Source organism: Apium graveolens, chromosome 4 (assembly GCF_009905375.1).
Source record: "Apium graveolens cultivar Ventura chromosome 4, ASM990537v1, whole genome shotgun sequence".
Taxonomy (NCBI): Eukaryota; Viridiplantae; Streptophyta; class Magnoliopsida; order Apiales; family Apiaceae; genus Apium; species Apium graveolens.
Window position 1 is genome coordinate 119,518,807 of NC_133650.1, and position 19,882 is coordinate 119,538,688.

The following is a 19,882-nucleotide window of genomic DNA, read 5'->3' on the forward strand; positions in this document are numbered from 1 at the left end:
TACGCTAGCTTTTCGAGGCTTGTGTATCGAGTCTCGGCATCGGCTAGCCTTTTACTCACATAATATACCGGAGCTGGACACCATCCTCCTCTCGGACTAATACTGCACTTATTGCAAAGTCGGAGACGGCCAAGTATAGGATCAAAGTTTCTCCTGCCTTTGGGTTGGACAACATTGGAGGGCTACTGAGATGCTTCTTTATGTTCTGAAAGGCTTCCTCACATTCTTCGGTCCACTTAAAGTTCCTCCCCACTCCTTTGATTGCTTTGAAGAACTCTTGGCATTTATCGGAGGATTTTGAGACGAAGCGGTTCAAGGCAGCCACTCGTCCCGTTAAGCTTTGAACATCCTTCACTCGTCGAGGGGATCTCATCTCGAGTAGGGCTTGTATCTTGGTTGGGTTGGCCTCAATGCCTCTATGGTTGACAATAAATCCCAAAAACTTCCCTGATTCAATCCCAAACACACATTTCTGGGGGTTGAGCTTCATTCTGTACTCCCTTAGGATCTGGAACATTTCTGCCAGGTGTCGGACATGATCCCTCGCTTCTTTCGATTTCACCAGCATGTCGTCTACATAGGCCTCCATAGTCTTCCCCAATTGATGTTTGAACATCTTATTCACCAGCCTCTGATAGGTTGCCCCCGCATTAAGGAGCCCGAAGGGCATCCCGATGTAACAGTAAAGGCCCCGATCAGTAATAAAGGAGGTGTGCTCCTGATCTGGCCCATACATGGGGATTTGGTTATATCCCGAATAAGCATCCATAAAACTAAGCAATGCATGCCCAGCCGTGGAATCAACCAGCTGGTCGATTCGGGGTAGAGGAAAGCTGTCCTTCGGGCAAGCTTTGTTCAGGTCGGTGAAGTCTACACATGTCCTCCACTTGCCATTGGGCTTCTTGACAAGCACGGGGTTGGCTAGCCACACGGGGTAGAAGGCTTCTCTCACAAGTCCTGCCTCCATTAATCTATCCACTTCTTCTCTGAGGGCCTCTGCCCTCTCTCCACTAATCGACCGTCTCTTTTGCCTAACCCCCTTCTTTTTCGGGTCCAAGTTGAGCCGGTGGAACATGACATTTGGGTCAATCCCTATCATATCGGAGTGTGACCATGCAAAGACATCCAAATTCTCCCTTAGGAAGCGGGCTAGATCCTCTCTCAAGTCAGGACTTAGGTTAGAGCCTATTCTGAGTACCTTGGAGGGATCATTTGGGTCTACCAAGATCGGGATTGTGTCCTCTGCGGCCCCGGCCCTCTCGACCATTGGAGGCATTCTCGGGTCTAAATCTGCTCGAGCCTCGCTAGTTTTTTCCATTTCCGTGATTGCCAAACCTTCCGCATCCTTGAGCTCGGTCTGGTGAGCTTGGGCCGGATTTATCAAGCGTTCAGAGGTTGCAGTTACAGTTCGAGTGATTCCGTCGGGTGGGTCCATAGCGATTGTTGTTTCTTTGTGTGCCCACTTCCCTCTCCTAAGTCTTGCAGCGATTTGTTCTGGGATCTCTTCTTCATCACTTGCTTCCTCTACAATCCCCTCTTGTATCAACATGATGGGCTGAGAGGCTTCCATTAGTAAGGCCCCTGGGCGTGGTTCCACATGAATTCCCATGTGCTCGAAGTAGTTCTCGGGCAACTCCTCAATTGAAATCAAATTACAAGTCTCGTGGCCCTCGGGACGTATTCTTTTCCTGCCCTCTGCCTCTTCCATGGGGACGTCGCACTCACCTGCTTCAGCTATCTCCCTTGAGGCATTTCTTGACTCGGCCGCCTTGAGTGTCTGGTTGTAGCAGACCCTGGATTCGTATTGACAGCTCTTCAAGATGCCTACCCCCCTGGGGGTTGGGAATTTTATCGTCATATGATGGATCGAGGTCACCATCCTCATCGCCCTCATAAGGGGTCTGCCCACTATAACATTGTAGGCACAAGGCTGGTCTACAACTGTAAACATAGCGATCTGGGTGGCCACATGAGGCTCCTCTCCTATGGTCACCGGGAGCCGAATTGTCCCTTTCACTCCGATCGAGTTTCCCGTGAACCCGTACAGGTGCCCACCTGTTGAGGTTAATTATCTATCCAATAATCCCAGTTTTTTGTAGGCATCATAAGTCAAAACATCAGCCGAGCTCCCGGTGTCCACCATTGCTCGGTGAACATTCACCGTCCCAATCTTCATTTTTATGACTAGGGCATCGGTATGAGGGTAATGCACCCATTTTGCATCGTTCTCCTTAAACACGATATCATCGGCCTCCCTTTCAAAGAGCTCCGGGGGCCTTTGGCTTAGATGATTGACGTTGGTGAGCGGCTTGTCCTTTGCTTCCCGGGCATATCTGTCCATCGCCTTCCGGCTGTCTCCACCAATGTGAGACCCACCTAGAATAATATGAATACTACCAGCCCGAGGGACCCTTTCTTTGTCTTCTGGGGGTGGAGGAGGGACGGTATGATAATCCGTCCTGTGTCTTCGAACCTCCTTGATAACCCACTCCGTAAGCTTCCCTTGTCTAATCAAAGTCTCGATCTCATCCTTTAGTTGTCTACAATCAGCTGTATCGTGTCCGGTGGCCTCATGGTATGCACAATACTTCGAAGTGTCTCTTTTATTGTAGTCTGTGAGAGGAGTTGCCTTCCTGAATACCCCTTTCCCTACATATGTAGCATATATGTGGTCGATAGAGGCTACCAGAGGGGTGTGTGTCTGCCATTTGCTTGTATAAGGCCTTCCCGAATCTTTAGTGGTCTCTTTGCCACGGGCAGACTTTTTCGGGCTCGAACTACGCCGATACGTCTTCCTCCTTTCGTCAGGGCTTGAGGATCGGTCCCTCTTGTCTCGATAGCTTTCGCTGATTTTCAGCTCTCTCATCGATTTCTCTACCCTCTTGAAGGGTTCGGCTTGCTCATAGAACTCGGCCAAGGTCCTCGGCTCACTCGCTTGGAGGCTCTTCCAAAATTTCGATCCTTCTTTCAGCCCTGCAATCAAGAAATTTTTGATGGTCTCCTCACTGGCTCCTCTCACCTTGGGGACCTCGGCGTTGAACCGACGAAAGTATTCTGCCAAGGGCTCCCCCTCCCTTTGCTTGATGTTGGCTAACGTGGCCACAGGAGGCGAATAGTGGAGGGTCGACTGAAATTGTCTGACGAACAAGTCCTCCAATTGCCTCCACGTTCTTATGCTAGCCGGTCCCAACTTGGAGAACCATTGTTGGGCACTACCTCTGAGTGATGCCGCGAAGAGTCTGCAGCGGGTCATCTCCGGCACCTAATAGACTTCCATCTCAGTGTTAAATTGAATAAGGTACTCCGCCGGGTCGGCTTCGCCGTTGAATAGAAGGTCGGGGTTGTGCCTAAACACCCGAGGTAGGGGGGATGATCGGATAGCAGCCGTAAACGGAGAGGGGGCAGCCGAGGCAGGGGGCCCTCTCTTCTCTCGCTCCATCTCATCTAAGATCCTTCTCAGGTCCCTTACTCTAACAACTTCTCCTTCTCTGTCACCACCCGCATTACTCGAATGGTGTGAGCCCTGAGGTCGTTCGCGGCGTCCCCCTCCTCCAGCTCGCGCCTGCGACTCCTCTTCACGATTGTCTCTACGTCTACGTCGCTCCTCCCTCCTGGGTGAGGTGTGTTGACGTCTTTCCGGAGGGGTCGTTGCCCGTTCCCTTTTCGAGCCTCTCTGATCCACGGGCTCTTTCTCTTCTTTCTCCTTCTTACAATTCTCCAATTTGAGCCTGAGGTCATGCTCGCTTAGTTTTTTACCCACTCGGTCTAGCACGCTAGTTGACCTTGCCTCAGATGAAGCTGGCTTCGGCCCCGATCTCGTAGAGATCTGGCTGCCCCGCTGATCATGGCCTCGGGGTATATCTTCCTTTTCGCGTGATGTTTCTTTCTTCTGCTTGGTCTCGGTTGCCACGTCATCAAAATCGTGGATCAGCTTCTTCTGAGAGCCTTTGCCCTTCCAGCTACGCTGTGAGACCTTGAGGCGGCGCGCCTTACGCTTGGCGTTCCGGACCGAGCTTCTTTCTACCTTTGACATTCGGGCGTTGATCTGATTCATCTGATCGGCCAGCCCTTCGAGATACGTCATCACAGCCTGCCCGTCCACGGTTGCAATTGGTGGAGGTGGCGCTTGATTCTCTGGGGGCGTGTGTTCGAAAGTAGGGTCCTTCTTGCCTCCGCTCCCTGGTGTCGCCGCTTGCTTGCTTTCTTTGGTCATCTTTCTCCCTAAGATGAACGAGGGCCCCTCCTTCTAGCGCCAAATATTATAGGGAGAATTTTGTATAACAATGTTGTGGAGGTTAATGGGCGGAACAAAGATCAAGGACGGTGTTTGAGGGCGGAGGAAGGTTGTTTGGTGGTGGCTGAGCTTGTATGTGGACTCCTTAAGAAAAAATAGGGTTTGTTATTCTCTGTCAAGTGTTGACTCATGTCTCATACAAGTGCCTACGTACCCTATTTATAGGGATCAAGCATCACGTAGTTCTTGGGGAACAAGTCACGTAGGCTAGGGTTAGGGTTCTCCAACCCGTGCAGCCCAAGCCCACGATAAAGTCAGACCTTCAGCCAATTAGTCACGTAAATCTCGACCGACTCCACACGCTTCCTATAATCTCACGGCATCTCCGTATTTCTTCCCATAATTATAGCAATAACCCGTGTCGGCCCCGAAATTTACGAGCAACTCAGTCATCTATAAGCCACTATCCATGTCGAACACAAAGTCCTCTAATACGGGCCGGCCTGGCGGCCTCGGCCCGCACCGCCTTCCTTTTTAACCAATAAATACAATGTTAACTTTGATTTCATAAGATGTGGGCTCATAGACCCAGCCCGCGTGTGGGCACCTGAGCCCAGCCCGCGTGTGGGCAACCGAGCCCAGCTCGCGTGTGGGAAACCGAGCCCAGCCCGCGTGAAGTCATCTGAGCCCACCTTGCGTGCTATCATCTGAGCCCAGCTCGCGTGAAGTCATCTGAGCGCACCTCGCATGTAGACACCTAAGCCCACCTCGCATATGATTGCCCAGATGGCAAATGTGAGCCCAGCTCGCATGTGTGAGCCCAGCTCACTTGTCATGAGCCCAGCTAGCATGTGATCACGTGAGCCCAGCCCGCATGTGGTCACGTGAGCCCAGCTCGTATGTCACGAGCCCACCTCGCATGTCACGAGCCCAGCCCACATGTGCTAGCCCAAGTCTTATTAATCCATGATTCTAGCCCACACACGAGAGTCCAGCTTCTCAATGCACCTATAGGGACCTGTTTAGGGCCCATGGCCGAAAGCGGGCATAACAATATGTAAGAAGTGATTCATCTTCTTATCGAGAACAAGGTCCTGCTCCAATCAACTAAAATGCTCATTTAAACACCAAAATAGGAACAACAATTCTGATTACCACTAATTCAGTTCATCAACCATGAACCAGGTGGCCCTTGTCTTTGATCTCTGGTCTTTGGCCATACTGAAAATGACTAAAGAGGAGAAAGCTTGTTACCAAGCTACAGAAAGCCACCACCCCACAACAAATACATTAAGGGTAAAAAAACATGATTTTGATTTCACTTGTGCAGTACATATTCACATGCTTCATATTCTTAATATGTATGGACTACGGACTGAAACATAGAGCCTCTCCTTTTACTTTTCTCAGCACATCAAAAATTACCAAGATGTCAATATTAACAATATCAATAGCAAGTAGCAAGTAGAAGACCTCGGTATCCCTTCTAATACATGTATGCGACAGAACTAAAGCAGCCATAATCACCCGTCCAAGTAGTTCTAACCTTTGGCCCCAAAAGTTTTCTAATAAGTGCTCAGGTTTAGAAATATCATAAATTAAACAAAAATAAAACCAATTAGCCTCGAGCCCAGCAAGTTCCATTTACTTAGGTGTCCATACTTGTGGAACTGTACACTTAGTTGAATCTTGTTTTCTGTTTGATTCCTGTTTCCTGTTTTGCTTTGGACCAAATAGGAGCACTATATATATTCTATGTAACCTTCTGTTCCGGTATCCTCTATCAGTGCATTCTCCTTGATCTCCTGTATTGTTTTTACTACTTGCCTCATTGTCGGTCGCTGTTCTGGTGATGTTAAACTACAAATACTTGCTACCTCAACAAGCATCTGTAGCAACTTATCTTCTCCACCATCATCCTCTCTCATGGCCCTGACCCAATTTGCCATATCAGCAGGCATGAGATATGGATGCTGAGATGGAGGTTTACCTGTCAACAGCTCCAGTAAAAGAACGCCAAATGCATACACGTCCGAGCTAGTGGTAGCTTGACGGCTGGATTTGCGTATCTCTGGAGCTTTACAGCTGTCAGAATTCAAATCTTCATTTGCTGCAGAAATTGCAAGTATGGAAAGACAATAGTCTGTGAGACAAGCTTCAAAATCTGAACCAAGCAGGATATTGGAGGACTTGAGGTTGCCATGAACAAGTCTTGATGCTTGGTGGATGTAGGCTAGTCCCAGAGCAACATCCTCTGCTATTTTTAAGCACGATGTCCAGTGCAGTGGTTTGGCCCTTGATGATCTTGAACCTATTTTATAGCCATATGCTTCAGTAGTTTCAACTCAAGAGCAATAACTCAAAGCAAACAATAAGTTTGACCTAAAAGAAGCACTGTCATCTGATATCTATATATTTCCCGAAATGTACCTAAACACAAACCATAATTTACATCCTAAATCCTAACTAATCTAAAATAAAATTATCTTTTGGCATCAGATACACCAAGAAAGGACTACAATACTTCTTGTATTAGCTATCACATAGACACATTTGACATGCCAAAAAAACAGTGGTAAGACCGTGCTACAAACTCCCTGATTAGAGGGGATATTTCCAGGGTAATCAAAAGTGAAGTTCAAGAATAAAATTAGTTTGGTGCAATCCAAGAACAGCATGTTGACAAAATTAAAGAAAAAAAGGGGTTAATTATCAAGTTGACCACTATATAATTAGCAAAGTTTCAAATTTACCACAGACAATTTCGGGGTCTCAAATTGGCCACTTTCAAGTAGGTGGGTCTCAAATTGGCCACTTTTCAAATTGGTCATAAGTTAACGACATCTCAAATTTATCACCGAAAATTAACATTGTTGTGTGAGAAAATGGCCAATTTGAGACCCCGAATTAATCGGTGGTAAATTTGATATTTCGCTAGTTATATAGTGGTAAATTTGATACTTAACCCAAAAAAAAGTAAAGGATGTGCAATTTCAACAAAATTGGTGCAAACATACTTGGCTATGTTTCAGTAATTAGCAATTGCACCTGAAGAGAGACATGTTGATTGCATATTCATTAACGTCACATTTGTAAACCTGCCTATTTTGATGTTTATATTTGAAATCACCATATAACCCCTAAATGTACTAGCATAAATGTCATATGTTATTATGCCCATGTGTCACAAAAAGTATAAAAAAATCTGATATATCAAGTATTGTAGAATTTCATTATCTGCCGCATCTCGTAGAACCATATTCAACAGCAGGTGGCTAGATATACGATAGTCAAAACTGGTGTGTCTCCGGCCTAAGTTGATATCTGAACTCTACTTATAGTGTGTCTTTAATCCTGAAATTCTACTTAAATTAATGCCATATCAAAGGTTTTAAACGTAAATTAACAAGCACATAATTGCCATTTAGAATCCTAACTTTTCCCTGGGTTAAGCAATATCTGAAATCATAGTCTGTCTTTTATCCTGCAATTTTACTTAGACTATTGCCATCAAAGTTTCCCAAAAGTAAATCAACGAGATCATAATTATAATATGGAATCCTAACTTTTCACTGGGTAATCTAGACAACAAAAGCAAGGAATGGTGTTTTACAGCATCAAAGATTCAAAAGAACTTAGATAAAGTACTTTATGAGTGCATGAAGCCATCAACCTTAATAAAAGTCAACATTATTAGTAAACATACTCCTATAATCATAAGCAAATGACTAATAGATGAATTATTTATATGCTTACTAGATATTGCACCAATTGATTTAAGTCCACCAAGCTTGCCAAACCATGTGGTGAAAGCATCTCTTACTTTTATGGGACCAAGTTTAAAGAATTCAATTGAACACTGTGATTGTCCTTAATGTGGAAGTGGGACACCATATTAAAAGTTTCGCGCACAACGACACATTACTATTTGCATAAATTGACCCAATGCTCAATGCTAAATTACCAAATTGAATCACAAAGTCAAGATGCATAACCAAAATCTGGTGTGGAAGTGTGAACTAAATTAAAAGTTGCGCACATACAATTAACACATTACAATTGCATGAAACAATTCAATGATTCAATGCTAAAAGCACAATAATTAAACTAAAAACTCGAGATCGGAATTAGAGATTACCATGAATGAGATTGGACAAACTACCATTGGGCTGGTAATCGTAAATAATCAACCTCTCTTGCTTAGCCTGAAAATAAGCCCTAACCGGCACCAAATTAGGATGCCGTAGCCCTCCCACTGCCTCCAAGTGCCTCTCAAATGCCTCACCACTAGTAACCGCAGTCTTCCCTGCATCCAGCCTCTTCACAGTCACCGTAAGCTGATTATCCATTACAGCCTTATAAGTAGTTCCGATAGAACCTCTCCCTAACAACTCAGCTAAAGCTCGCATCAGCTGCTCTAAACTGCAAAACGGCGTCTCTCCATCACAAAATATCAAATTCCCACTCTTCTCACGCTTTGCCACTCCTACATTCTTTTCCACAACCTGTAACTCACTACCAAATACCTGCATTGCATTTGTTCCTTCACTCGTATCCGCATTCACATTCTCATTCTCAACTTCCTCGAAACTCGTTGATTTACATTCAATTCGCTGTCGTCTCTGATTTTTAAAATACGCAAATACACTCAAAATCGCCGCAATTAAAATTAGCACACCAATAACAAACCCTAGAATAACACCAGTCTTGTTATGCTTCTTCGAAGACGGAGGCGATAAAATCACTCCTTGTTCATTCTGTAAAAAAGGCGAAGGCGGAGAAGCAGCTCCGCCTTCGCCACTCGAATCGAAAAACGGAGAACCATTCGAACGACAAATCTTATTTAAAATCTTACCGCATAAATTAGGGTTATACAAAAATGAAGACCTACTAAACCTAGTAAGAGTCGGCGTAACAGGAATAGCTCCACTAAAATTATTCCCGGAAACATCGAAAATATCTAACAACGACTGGTTAAGCGGCGGGATAGAACCGTTGAACCGGTTAAAATTAAGCCGGAGAGAGTTAAGCCGGTCTAAGAGAGTAAGATTAACCGGAAGTGAACCGGAGAGATTGTTATGTGACAAGTCGAGAAAAATGAGACGGTGAAGAGAGACTAAACTCACCGGAAAGTTACCGGAAAACGAGTTATGGTGAAGAAAAAGAGTTTTGAGGTTAACGAGTTGAGTGAGCTGAGGAATCGGGCCAGTGAGTGAGTTATTAGGTAAACTGAGAACTCGGAGTTCGTCAAGATTAGACAATGTGTTTGGTAGGAAAGTGCCGCCGAGATGAAAAGAGTGAAGGACTAGTCGAACGACCCGGCCTTGAGCGCATTTAACGCCGCGCCACTGGCAGTAGTTAGATGAGTCAGTAGAAGTGTAGTTGAGTTTGTTGTTGAAGTCAGCTTTGGACTTGAAAGCGAGGAGAGCGGTGGCGTCGGAAGGTGGAGATTGGGCGGCGAAGAGTGGAAGTAAAAGGAGGAGTATGAAAATGCGGTGGCGCGTCATTGTGAGAGATAGTTTGAATAGGGAGCTGATGGGATTGACTAGGGGAAGTGATGCGGAGCAGCTGGCTGGCTGGCTTATTATGTTTTGTGTACTGTAAGATGGAAGTGGGTTAATGTGTTGGACCTTGGGAGTGTTGCTGTAAGAAAGCGTAGGGGTCACATGGGTTTTGACTGTCACGAGAAAGTAAATTTTGGTTAGTTTTGTTCGATGGGTGTGCAACTTATTTTTTTCAGTTTTGTAAATTGCACTCTCGTTAGATGGCTTTAGTTTTTGACATGTATGTGGGGGCTCTGGGTCACGTAAATAGATGACTTCACTCAGTTGCAATGGGTTAATGCATTTATGATATGGGCAGGATTTAGGGGTGGACATGTGCTGGATTGGGTCGATTTGACCATTTTAACGATTTGACCATTTTAGTACGGGTTACAAAAATTTCAACCCATTAATCTCGAAAAAAATAAAAAACCCAACCTTATTAATCATTTGATGGGTTGGGTTGGTCACGGTTGGGTTGATCGGGTTATAAAAAAATATTCTATCACAATCATATTATTAGAAGTGTTATGATGCATAACTTTTAGCATAAAGTTATTTACAAGAGAAATTCATCATCCCATCTAAAATAACTAAAATTAGCTGAACTATATAGAAAGAAAAAATCTACAATCAATGGAGTTCATTACTGTCTCCAGCATTCCGGTTCCAAAATTCAAACTCATTAGCAGTACAAACACAAAACACTCTAGCATAAGTTGTAATTAGCTAATAGATTTGTGTTTTTGTTCTTTATCTTTTAGTGTCAAGTAACATGACAAGAATAAAAACAAATAAGTTATTTTTACAAAAATGCGCAAAAAATCTTATAAACTTATGTCCAAGTAATATATGAGTTTAAATATCTAATTTCGTTTAAAGAAAATGAAGTGTAGTTGAAATTGTTTGTCATGCAGGAAGAAATGGTAATCAAATGATCTGCCTTTTAACTTCTATTGTTAATATCATATACTATATACATGTTATACAACAAATACTTGGCTAACCAAATTTACATTTTAGAAGGGTAATAGTGACCAAGTGATTCAATGCATGAATTATTGGATTGTGTAGTAATCTATACTATAATCATATAAATTAATATATATATAAAACCGGGTTGGGTTGGGTTAAGATTTTAAATATCTAAATTTTGACCCAACACATTACAAATGGCCCAATCAAAAATCAACCAAATTAACCCACGGTTTTGGATGATTCGGCTTGGTCGGCCGAATTTAGGGTTGGGTTGGGTCGGTTATAACGGGTTGGATAACCCATGAGCAGCCCTAGCAGGATTTCCTACGAAAGAGTTTAAGGTTGGACTCGGACGTAGTTTTCTTGGTTTCTTTGGGGTTGCAGCATCCCTTTGAGGATATCTAAGAGCAATTTCAATGGAGGCCCACATGACGTAACTTGATATTTTTATTAAATTTGAGAGATGTTAGTAGGGTGTCAAATAAATTGGTAAAGAGTGTCAACTTGCGCCTAAATTGCCCACACCGCATCGTAAAATACACTTTTTAATTTTTTTATGGCGCAGTTGCGGTTTAAGTTTTTGACAAACCGCGTGGTGCGGTTTGCGGTTTACGGTTTGACATTTTTACATTGTGGTTCAAACCGCACCGCACCGCAAGTTCATATATATATAATTATTTATAATATATATCGATATGTAATATATATAGATATATTTATATATTATAAATTCATTTCTTTTTTAATATAATTTTGTGTTATAAAACTAGCTTACATATTATAAATTACCGACATATGTTTATTTTTAAAAAAAAATATATTATTTTTAACTTTCTTGTTATCTAAATTTTTATTATATTTGTAGGTATATATTAATTTTTTTGAATAAATAAATCGCACAAACCGCACCATACTGCACCACATTTTCGTGGTGTGGTTTATGCGATTTTTGAGGGTACGCGGTGCGGGTGCTGTTTGGAAATTTCATCAAACCGCACGTGCGGTTTGGTTTGCGGTTTGAGGCAAAAACTACGTTGTCCGCATTGCGATCACCCTAACTTGTGGTATCAAAAGTTGACATCCTAGAAAGTATCGTGTCAACTTCATTTGTGTTCCCAATAGTGCATTAAATATCATTTATTTAATATATTTTTATTAAGCTTTTTTTTAAAAAGAAGTCTGCTAAAAATAATAAGAAAGAAAGAATATAAAATATAATATTTTTAATTATGTGACAAAGTTGACGCTCCTTGAAGGGTGACAATCATGAGAGATACTCTAAGTTCTTAATTGTAAAGAGTACCGTCAAAATAGATCTCCAACATATTGTTAGTGACTCTTAATAACTTTAATAATCTCTTCATTATCCTCAATTTTAATAGCCATTACATAACTCTTTCTTTGTCCTCCCCTACGCTAGAGACCTATTTCTTGCTTTGATCTTGTTTTTAATATGTTTTCTGTACCCAATTTTTTGAGTTATTTTTTTATCTTTTCATGACAGTTTAATATGTATTAATATGTTTTGAGTTATACTTCTTTATGAATAATATTTATGGTGTATTGGAGAATCTGGAATTAGAGGTGGCCAAACGAGCGGGCCGGGCGAGCCGTGCTGGTTTGTCAGCAGGCCGGTTTGGCTACCTCTGAACTCGTGAACGACACGTATAAGTTGACGAGCCGTGCCGAGTTCGGGCCGATTTGAGATAATTGAGTTCGTGTACGGCTCGCGGGTTACACGAGTTACACGAGCCGGTGAAGTGTATAGATTTGTAGGTGGCAGGCGCGTGGATAGAGTGCTCGGGCGGTTCGGGGCGGGGCGAGCCAGGCGAGTTGTGTGTATATTGTTTTTAATCTGAAGTCTAGTAGGCATCTTTATTTGTTGACAAAACTTGAAAAGGAGAAAAAGAGCTGATTTTACTAACGTGAAATGTATGGAACAAACACCAAGCAACCACCTTTTTCTCCACATCATTTTCTGAAAATTAGTATTGAAAAATCTTGTAATATAAAGATATTAAGAGAATAGAAAATATTTAATTCTTAATTATTATTAAAAAAATTGTAATATAAATATAATCATAATATCACAAATATTTAATTTCAAATTATTTTACTCAAATTTCTATAATAAATTTAGAATATATACTCACATTTTGACAAACACTATATAAATTTGGAATGAATAAAATAAATATAACAATATAGAGAGGTGAGGTTCATTGCACTTTGTCTACAATTATGAGTATTTTATTGTAGGTGTATGTACGAACCGAGGCCAGTTGGCGGGCTGTGCCGAGCTGATTGCGCGTGCCGAGACGAGCTAGTGTCGTGCCGAATTTCTGAACCGTGTCGTGCCGATTTACGATTCAGAATTCCTGAACTTGTGAACGCCTCGTTAACTTTTACGGTCCGTGCCGAGTTGAAACCGGCCCGAGACGAACTGATTTTAGATGAATAAAAGGGCGAGTCGGGGCGAGCCGACCCGCCCGTTTGGCCACCTCTATCTGGAATGCTCGCATTAAAGTGATGAGAAATGATATGATTGTGTATACCGCAAAAACTTACCTTTTATAACAGAAGTTTGTTCATATTATGCATGTGGGGCATGTGTAACTCCGATCTCAATTAGTATAATTGAAATATTCGAATACAATATTATATAAGTCTAGATTTAATTATGCAAAGGTCAAGGTCAACTGTGATGTTGTTTACATCAATAAATCAGAATTTGGTTTTAGTTTCAAGAACATTTTTACTCAATATGTTCCACGATTAAATATAACGGCTAATTCTTTAATTTATTTATTTGTTTTTCAATATAATTGCATTGTCGGTTGGATATTTGTCTCCGATAAATTCTTTTAAGTGTTAAATATTTCTTTAAATTTGTCAACAAAACTTACTTTTTCTTTAAATTTGTCAACAAAACTTACTTTTGATAAGATTAAAATTATTATGTGAGTTAACACGAAAATTTATGTATTACTTGTTAGCGCTTACGTTGTTTATATTATAGTATCCATGGGTCCAACCTCAGAGAATTTTGGAAAGTACTACATGGGTGAAACCAGGGACCTGTTCTTCTCAATTTTTTCCATCAGCTTTTGAAAATATATAAAATTATTCTTACAAAATTTTAATATATAATCGTGTTTATTCAAATTTTACTTCGTGTGCCCTATATAAAACTTGATGCATCTACCCTCGAAGGGGGTATATTTAATACTGGTAATAGGAAAGATTAAATACATCTTACACAGACAACTTGCACACAATAAAAAATTAAGAAAATAATTCTATATGTTTATGTTAGATGCTTCATGATAAAATAGCTACTTAAAATTGTACACATTGTATGAAAATGATTTTTAAACATTTCAAAAAGTTACCAAAAGTATTTTACAAATATATTACTTGAACTCACAAAAGTAATTTAATTTTTACAAATTATAGAAATACAAAGTAATTCAACTCTACATTACTAAGGGGTCGTTTAGTGGGAGATATACTAATATCAGTTATAAATTTCGATTATTCCCTCCCATACCTAATGTCTGTTTCAGAATTTTATTTCTTCATATTCATTTCTCTTACCTCCAGAATATGGGTTTTGATACCCAAGGGAAAAAATGGGTACGATGAATGGATATGGGGAATCAACTTTATTGAGGGGTATGGGAAATTAACTTTATTTCTAGTACTTCAATTATATTTAAGCAATAAGATGTAAAAAATTAATACAAAATAAATTAATGAACCAAAAGTTTACTAAAAAAATTAAAATTAATGATTTTAAAATATTTTAAATTAAACATATTCATTGCAGCACTCAACCAAACAACTGATATCATAAATGATAACTCAATCTCATACCACCTTAATCTGATTCATGATTTCTTATTTCAATCTCATACCACTCCTCGAAACAAACAACCCCAAGTCTATGCGCTAATAAAATTAAATTACAAAATACAATTCAATTATTTTACAAATTATAATATGTTTTTGTTGGACACTATAATTCCAATTGCAAGCTGCAGATTGCAGTACTGTAATTTATTTACCATATAAAAATGCAATACGCATCAAGTGCAAATCCAAAATTTAGTAAATATATGCACGATTCCATCTACTTTGTAGTTGTGAGTTGGTTTTAGGCCATGACAATCAATTTAAACACCAAATTAAAATACGAGGTTGAAAAATAGATTCATCACTCAACTCGATAATAATTTTTAATTGGGTCATCAAACTCGAGAAGCTTTAATGTGATTCGTCATTGAAGGACAGCCATCGAAAAGACGAATGTGGTCGAAATCTGGGTTTTTGCCCATAAAACGGTGACATTCCGGTCACCTTCCTCCACTTATGATAACTCGAGTTCAGAGGTAAAACACGTTGTTTCGGTACAGTTTTCACTTTTCACAGGCAATCAACTCAACAACAACTAGGCAACAGATTGAATCAATAACCCCAATTTCAACCAAGAACCCTAAATTCAAAAATTTGAGAATAGTAATCTTTTGTGATAATTGATGGTGAAAATGTAAAGAAAAGCCTAAGAGCTTCAAATTGTTACTTAAACACCCGATTTTGATCTACTACAGCTCCGATTAAGTTGGAAGAATATGGTTTAGAGAAAATGAAATTAAGGATACTTGAATTAGTTTTACAAAAATAGGTTGGGTTGCAAATGAATATGATTAGGGTTATGAATGGATCAGGTACTAACTAATTGGGCGGGTCAAAATCTAATGTTGCAACTGATTTGTATATCTTAATGTTTGTCAGTTTAGAATCAACCCTATTTAACAGTTAAGATTTTTTAATGATTTGGATGAAATGTTTAATATGTTGAATGACCTGACTGAATTTTTTTTTGAGTTCGATGACTCAATTGAAAGTTATTAGCGAGTTGAGTGACGAATATGTCATGTTGTGCAAGACATGCCTGCACTTTAACAAGACTAAGTCAAATTGACAACCCTAGGTAAGTTGTATTGTAATCTTAGTTTGCATTTTGTATTGTAACATTTAAAGTCTGTAAAAATGTCAAAGGAGCAGACTAGAGTCTTTTTCTTTAAACAGTATTAAGCCTAAAAATTCTATCTGGAAGAAGATCAAGAAGATAATGCCTCAGAAGAATTATGAAAAAGCTTGGAGTTGAATAAATCTGTTTTGGGAAAAATGTTCTAAGTCAAGATCTCTACAAGTCACAGATTTAGTGTTATAGAGAAGTCATTCGATAACTCCAGAATGACTTATAGAGAACTCAGGAAAGCTACTAGAGAACTCAGAGATATCGACAAGCCAAATTGAAGACATGAGGATTGGAGATATCGACAAGTCATTTCTTCACTAGAGAACTCAGAGTTATCGACAAGTCAACATTCATTAGAGAATTCTGAGTTATCGATAAGTCAAATTCCACTAGAGAACTCAGAGATATCGACAAGCCAAAATTCACTAGAGAACTCTGAGTTATCGACAAGTCAAATTTGACTAGAGAACTCTGAGTTATCGACAAGTCAATAAGTCACTGGAGAACTCAGAGATATCGATAAGCCAAAGTAAAGATATGAAGATGAGAGATCTCGATAAGCTAAATTCTCTTATAGAGAACTCAGAGACCTCTACAAGTCAAATTAACTATGGAGTATTAGAGATCTTGATAAGTCAATATACCTATCGAGATGTCAAGATCTCTATATGCCTAACTGGAGATCTCGAGGTAAAATCTCAAAGTACAAATTGCAGACCAGTTCAATATCCAAGATTAACAATCAACAAACAATCCAACCAGTTGGATTGACAAGTCTACAAAAAGCAGCTTGAAGAGTGTGCAAGATCAAGGGTGAAGATTAACTGACAAAGGAAGATTAAAGTTAACACAGGATGTAAAGATATGCTAAGCCAGAAATGGAAGATTTGCTTTTCCTAAAATAAAAATGATAAGTGACAGTTTACTAAAGTTAATAGCATTTCTTATTGTACACTATGTAAACCAGTAGTAACTATCATATAAAGTTAACACTAGTCCTTTGTTAGTTGTAACAATTAGATCAGGAATTCTTGTATTCTCTCAAGATTGAAGCTAAGCTCTTTAACAACAAAGAGTCTAGAAATTTTGTAGCAAAACATTCTTAATTTTAATATAAAAGTAAGTGAGTTTTGAAAGATCTGTGTTATTCATAGTTGCATGTTTAATTTCTGTTTTAACACATCTTACTACAAGATTTGATTTAATTTGTTCAAAACCAAAATAGTTCAAGAAAAGCATAAAAACACTAAAACGCATTCACCTCCCCCCCCTCTGTGTGTAATTCATTACCTAACATGTCATTTAACACTTAAAACACGAGATAGTGTAAAATTTCTTTGTTTTCTGCCAGTAATCCAAACTAAATACATTTTACGATAAAATGCATTTCATATATCATGGTCAGATCACTTGTAATATTAGAATTTTAAAATTATTATTTATCATACTAGACTTCTAATTTTTCTAAAACGTGTATACTTTCATTAAATCCGACTAACTTCGTTAATTTTTCAGGGGCGTTCAAGTATTTTTTTTCTACAGCTTCTTTCACATATCCATTTCTAACATTGTTGAAACTTTTGAGGAATTAAAATTCAATATATTCTTCATTTTTTGGCGAGATCAAGTCATACATGTTGCAACATAATAATTTTTTTTCTTTACAATTAATTTTAATTTTAATTATCAATATTTTATTTTGATATAAGCAATTTAAATGGACATAAATAAAAAATTTAAACATATATTTAAGTTTGTTAAAATATACTATTTTTTGAAAGTAATTTTTAATAGTTATAATTGATATCTCATTATGTAGAAAAAAATGATTTTAATGAAATCTAAATAAGTTTATTTTGTTATGAAATGAATGATGTCTTCAAGTTTCAGGTTCTCACAAAATTTATCAATAATGGAATTGAGTTTAAATAATAAAGTGAGGGATAAAAGACAAATTTACCCATGAATTTCCTTATAATATTAAATTAATTCGACGGTAGCACACACATTAACAAAATTATAATTCTTGTCATATATCAGATGATAGTTTTAGAAATAAAATATATGAAATGGCATGTGAGCTAAAGCAAAAGCTAAAGCGGAAAATTATTAAATATTTCTTAATAAAAGTTTAAATATTAAATTTCATTTGAATACGTAATTTTTTTGTTTTCAAATATGATAATAGAAAGATCTAGAGGTAATATTAAATTTATAAATTATATATAATAGTTTAAAATTTTTGCGATTCAAGTACTTACTTTATTATTATACAATTTTTAAAATTTAATTTGAATTAAGTTTTTTAAAAATTTATATTATTAACTTGAATTGAATTTGTAACGTTTTTCAATTGACAACCTTATTAAAAAAATTATAATATGTTTTATTCAAAAAAGGGTAAATGGATAATTATTAGTAATTATAATATTTTATTAAATTGAATTATCCATAATATTTTTAGAAAAAACAAGTGTTTTAGTTGGTAGAAAAAAACATGTTTTACAAAATAGAGGTAATTGACTTATATAGTAGTTAAGTAAGGCTGAATAAATAAAATTATTAAATCTGTTGTGCAAGACAAGCATGTACAATAACAAGATTATGTCACATTTACAACCCTAAGATTAAGTTGTATGATAGTCTAAATTTGTATTTTATATTGTATTTTTTGAGTCTATAAAATGGTTAGAAGATTAGACGTGTGGATTTTTCAGTGAACAGATTCATGCTAAGGAATAGACTCTGGAAGAAGATCAGGGCATGATCATGCCTTAGAGAAAAGTGTAGAAGTTTGGAGTTGAATAAAGCTTTTCTATGAAAAATATTCTAAGTAAAGATATCGACAAGTCACATATCAAGTTATATCGAGAAGTCATTCAAGAAGTCCATAATGACTTATCGAGAAGTCCAAAATGGCTTATAGAGAAGTCTTGTAAACCCGTGCTGCTAGTGTATAAAGCATGCACTAGTCCTTAGTTTAGTTGTAACAAACAGATTCATATTTTCTTGTATTCTCTCAAGATAGAAGCTGAATTATTATATTTTTATATTTTTAAGAACAGAGAATTTGTAGTAAGACAAACTTAGTCAATACAAATTAAGTGAGTTTTGAAATATTATCCTTGTTGTTTTGTTTTTGTTTAACACAATATCTCTGCAAATTAGAAACTGCTTTGTTAACCTCATATCCAAACGGTTTAAAAAGGCTAAAAATCCGGAAAACACATTCACCCCCACTCTATGTTGCACTCAATAGCTAACATTGAAAATATCGGCAAGTCATTTCTACATGTAGAGGTCTCAGAGATATCGACAAGTCAATTTCTCATATAGAGATCTCAAAGATATCGATAAGTCAAAATGTGTATATAGAGGTCTCAGAGATATCGACAAGTCATTTCTACATGAAGAGATTTCAGACATATCGACAAGTCATCTCACATGCGAGGATCTAGAGACCTCGACAAGTCAAGTATACCTATAGAGAACACAAAGATCTCGATAAGTCATTATACTTATCGAGATGTCACTTCTCTATAGAACAAACTGGAGATCTCGACATACTTCTCAAATACAGCAGACAAGTTCAAAGATTCATGATTATCAGTTAACAAATGATATATTCACTAGATTGAAAAATTATACAAAGTAGCCGGAAGAATACAAGATCAAGAGTCAAGATTAACTAGACAAAGGGTGGTCACATACCTGCAAGATTCTACACAAATTTGCTAAGCTAGAAATGGAAATAGAAAAAGGTTGCTTTAGAAAGTAGTTTAGTACATTTTAGTGCAAGTCTTGTAAACATGTGTTGCTATGCTAGTCTATAAGCATGCACGGGTCCTTAGTTCATAAAAAACATATATAAATTTTCTTGTATTCTCTCAAGATAGAAGTTGAGTTCTTTTTTCCTTAAGAACACAAAATTTGTAGCAAGACCCACTTAATTAATACAAATTAAGTGAGCTTTGAAAATAGTGTGCTTGTTGATTAATTCTGTAAATACAATATATCTACAATTAGGGGGGAGCAAACCTCAGATCAGTTCGGTTTTTAAAATTAAAAACCGTAACCAATCCA

General features: G+C 38.3%; 1 protein-coding gene across 1 annotated transcript; it reads right to left on the bottom strand.

The window, feature by feature from the left end:
* Positions 1 to 5,531: 5,531 nt before the first annotated feature.
* Positions 5,532 to 10,037, bottom strand: LOC141719316 (putative inactive receptor kinase At5g67200). The gene is made up of 2 exons (XM_074521687.1): positions 8,373 to 10,037; positions 5,532 to 6,545 (listed from the first exon to the last, which is right to left on the bottom strand). Exons 1-2 carry the CDS (start codon positions 9,739 to 9,741, stop codon positions 5,977 to 5,979), a joined length of 1,938 nt encoding a protein of 645 aa, XP_074377788.1. The 5' UTR covers positions 9,742 to 10,037; the 3' UTR covers positions 5,532 to 5,976.
* Positions 10,038 to 19,882: the final 9,845 nt, after the last annotated feature.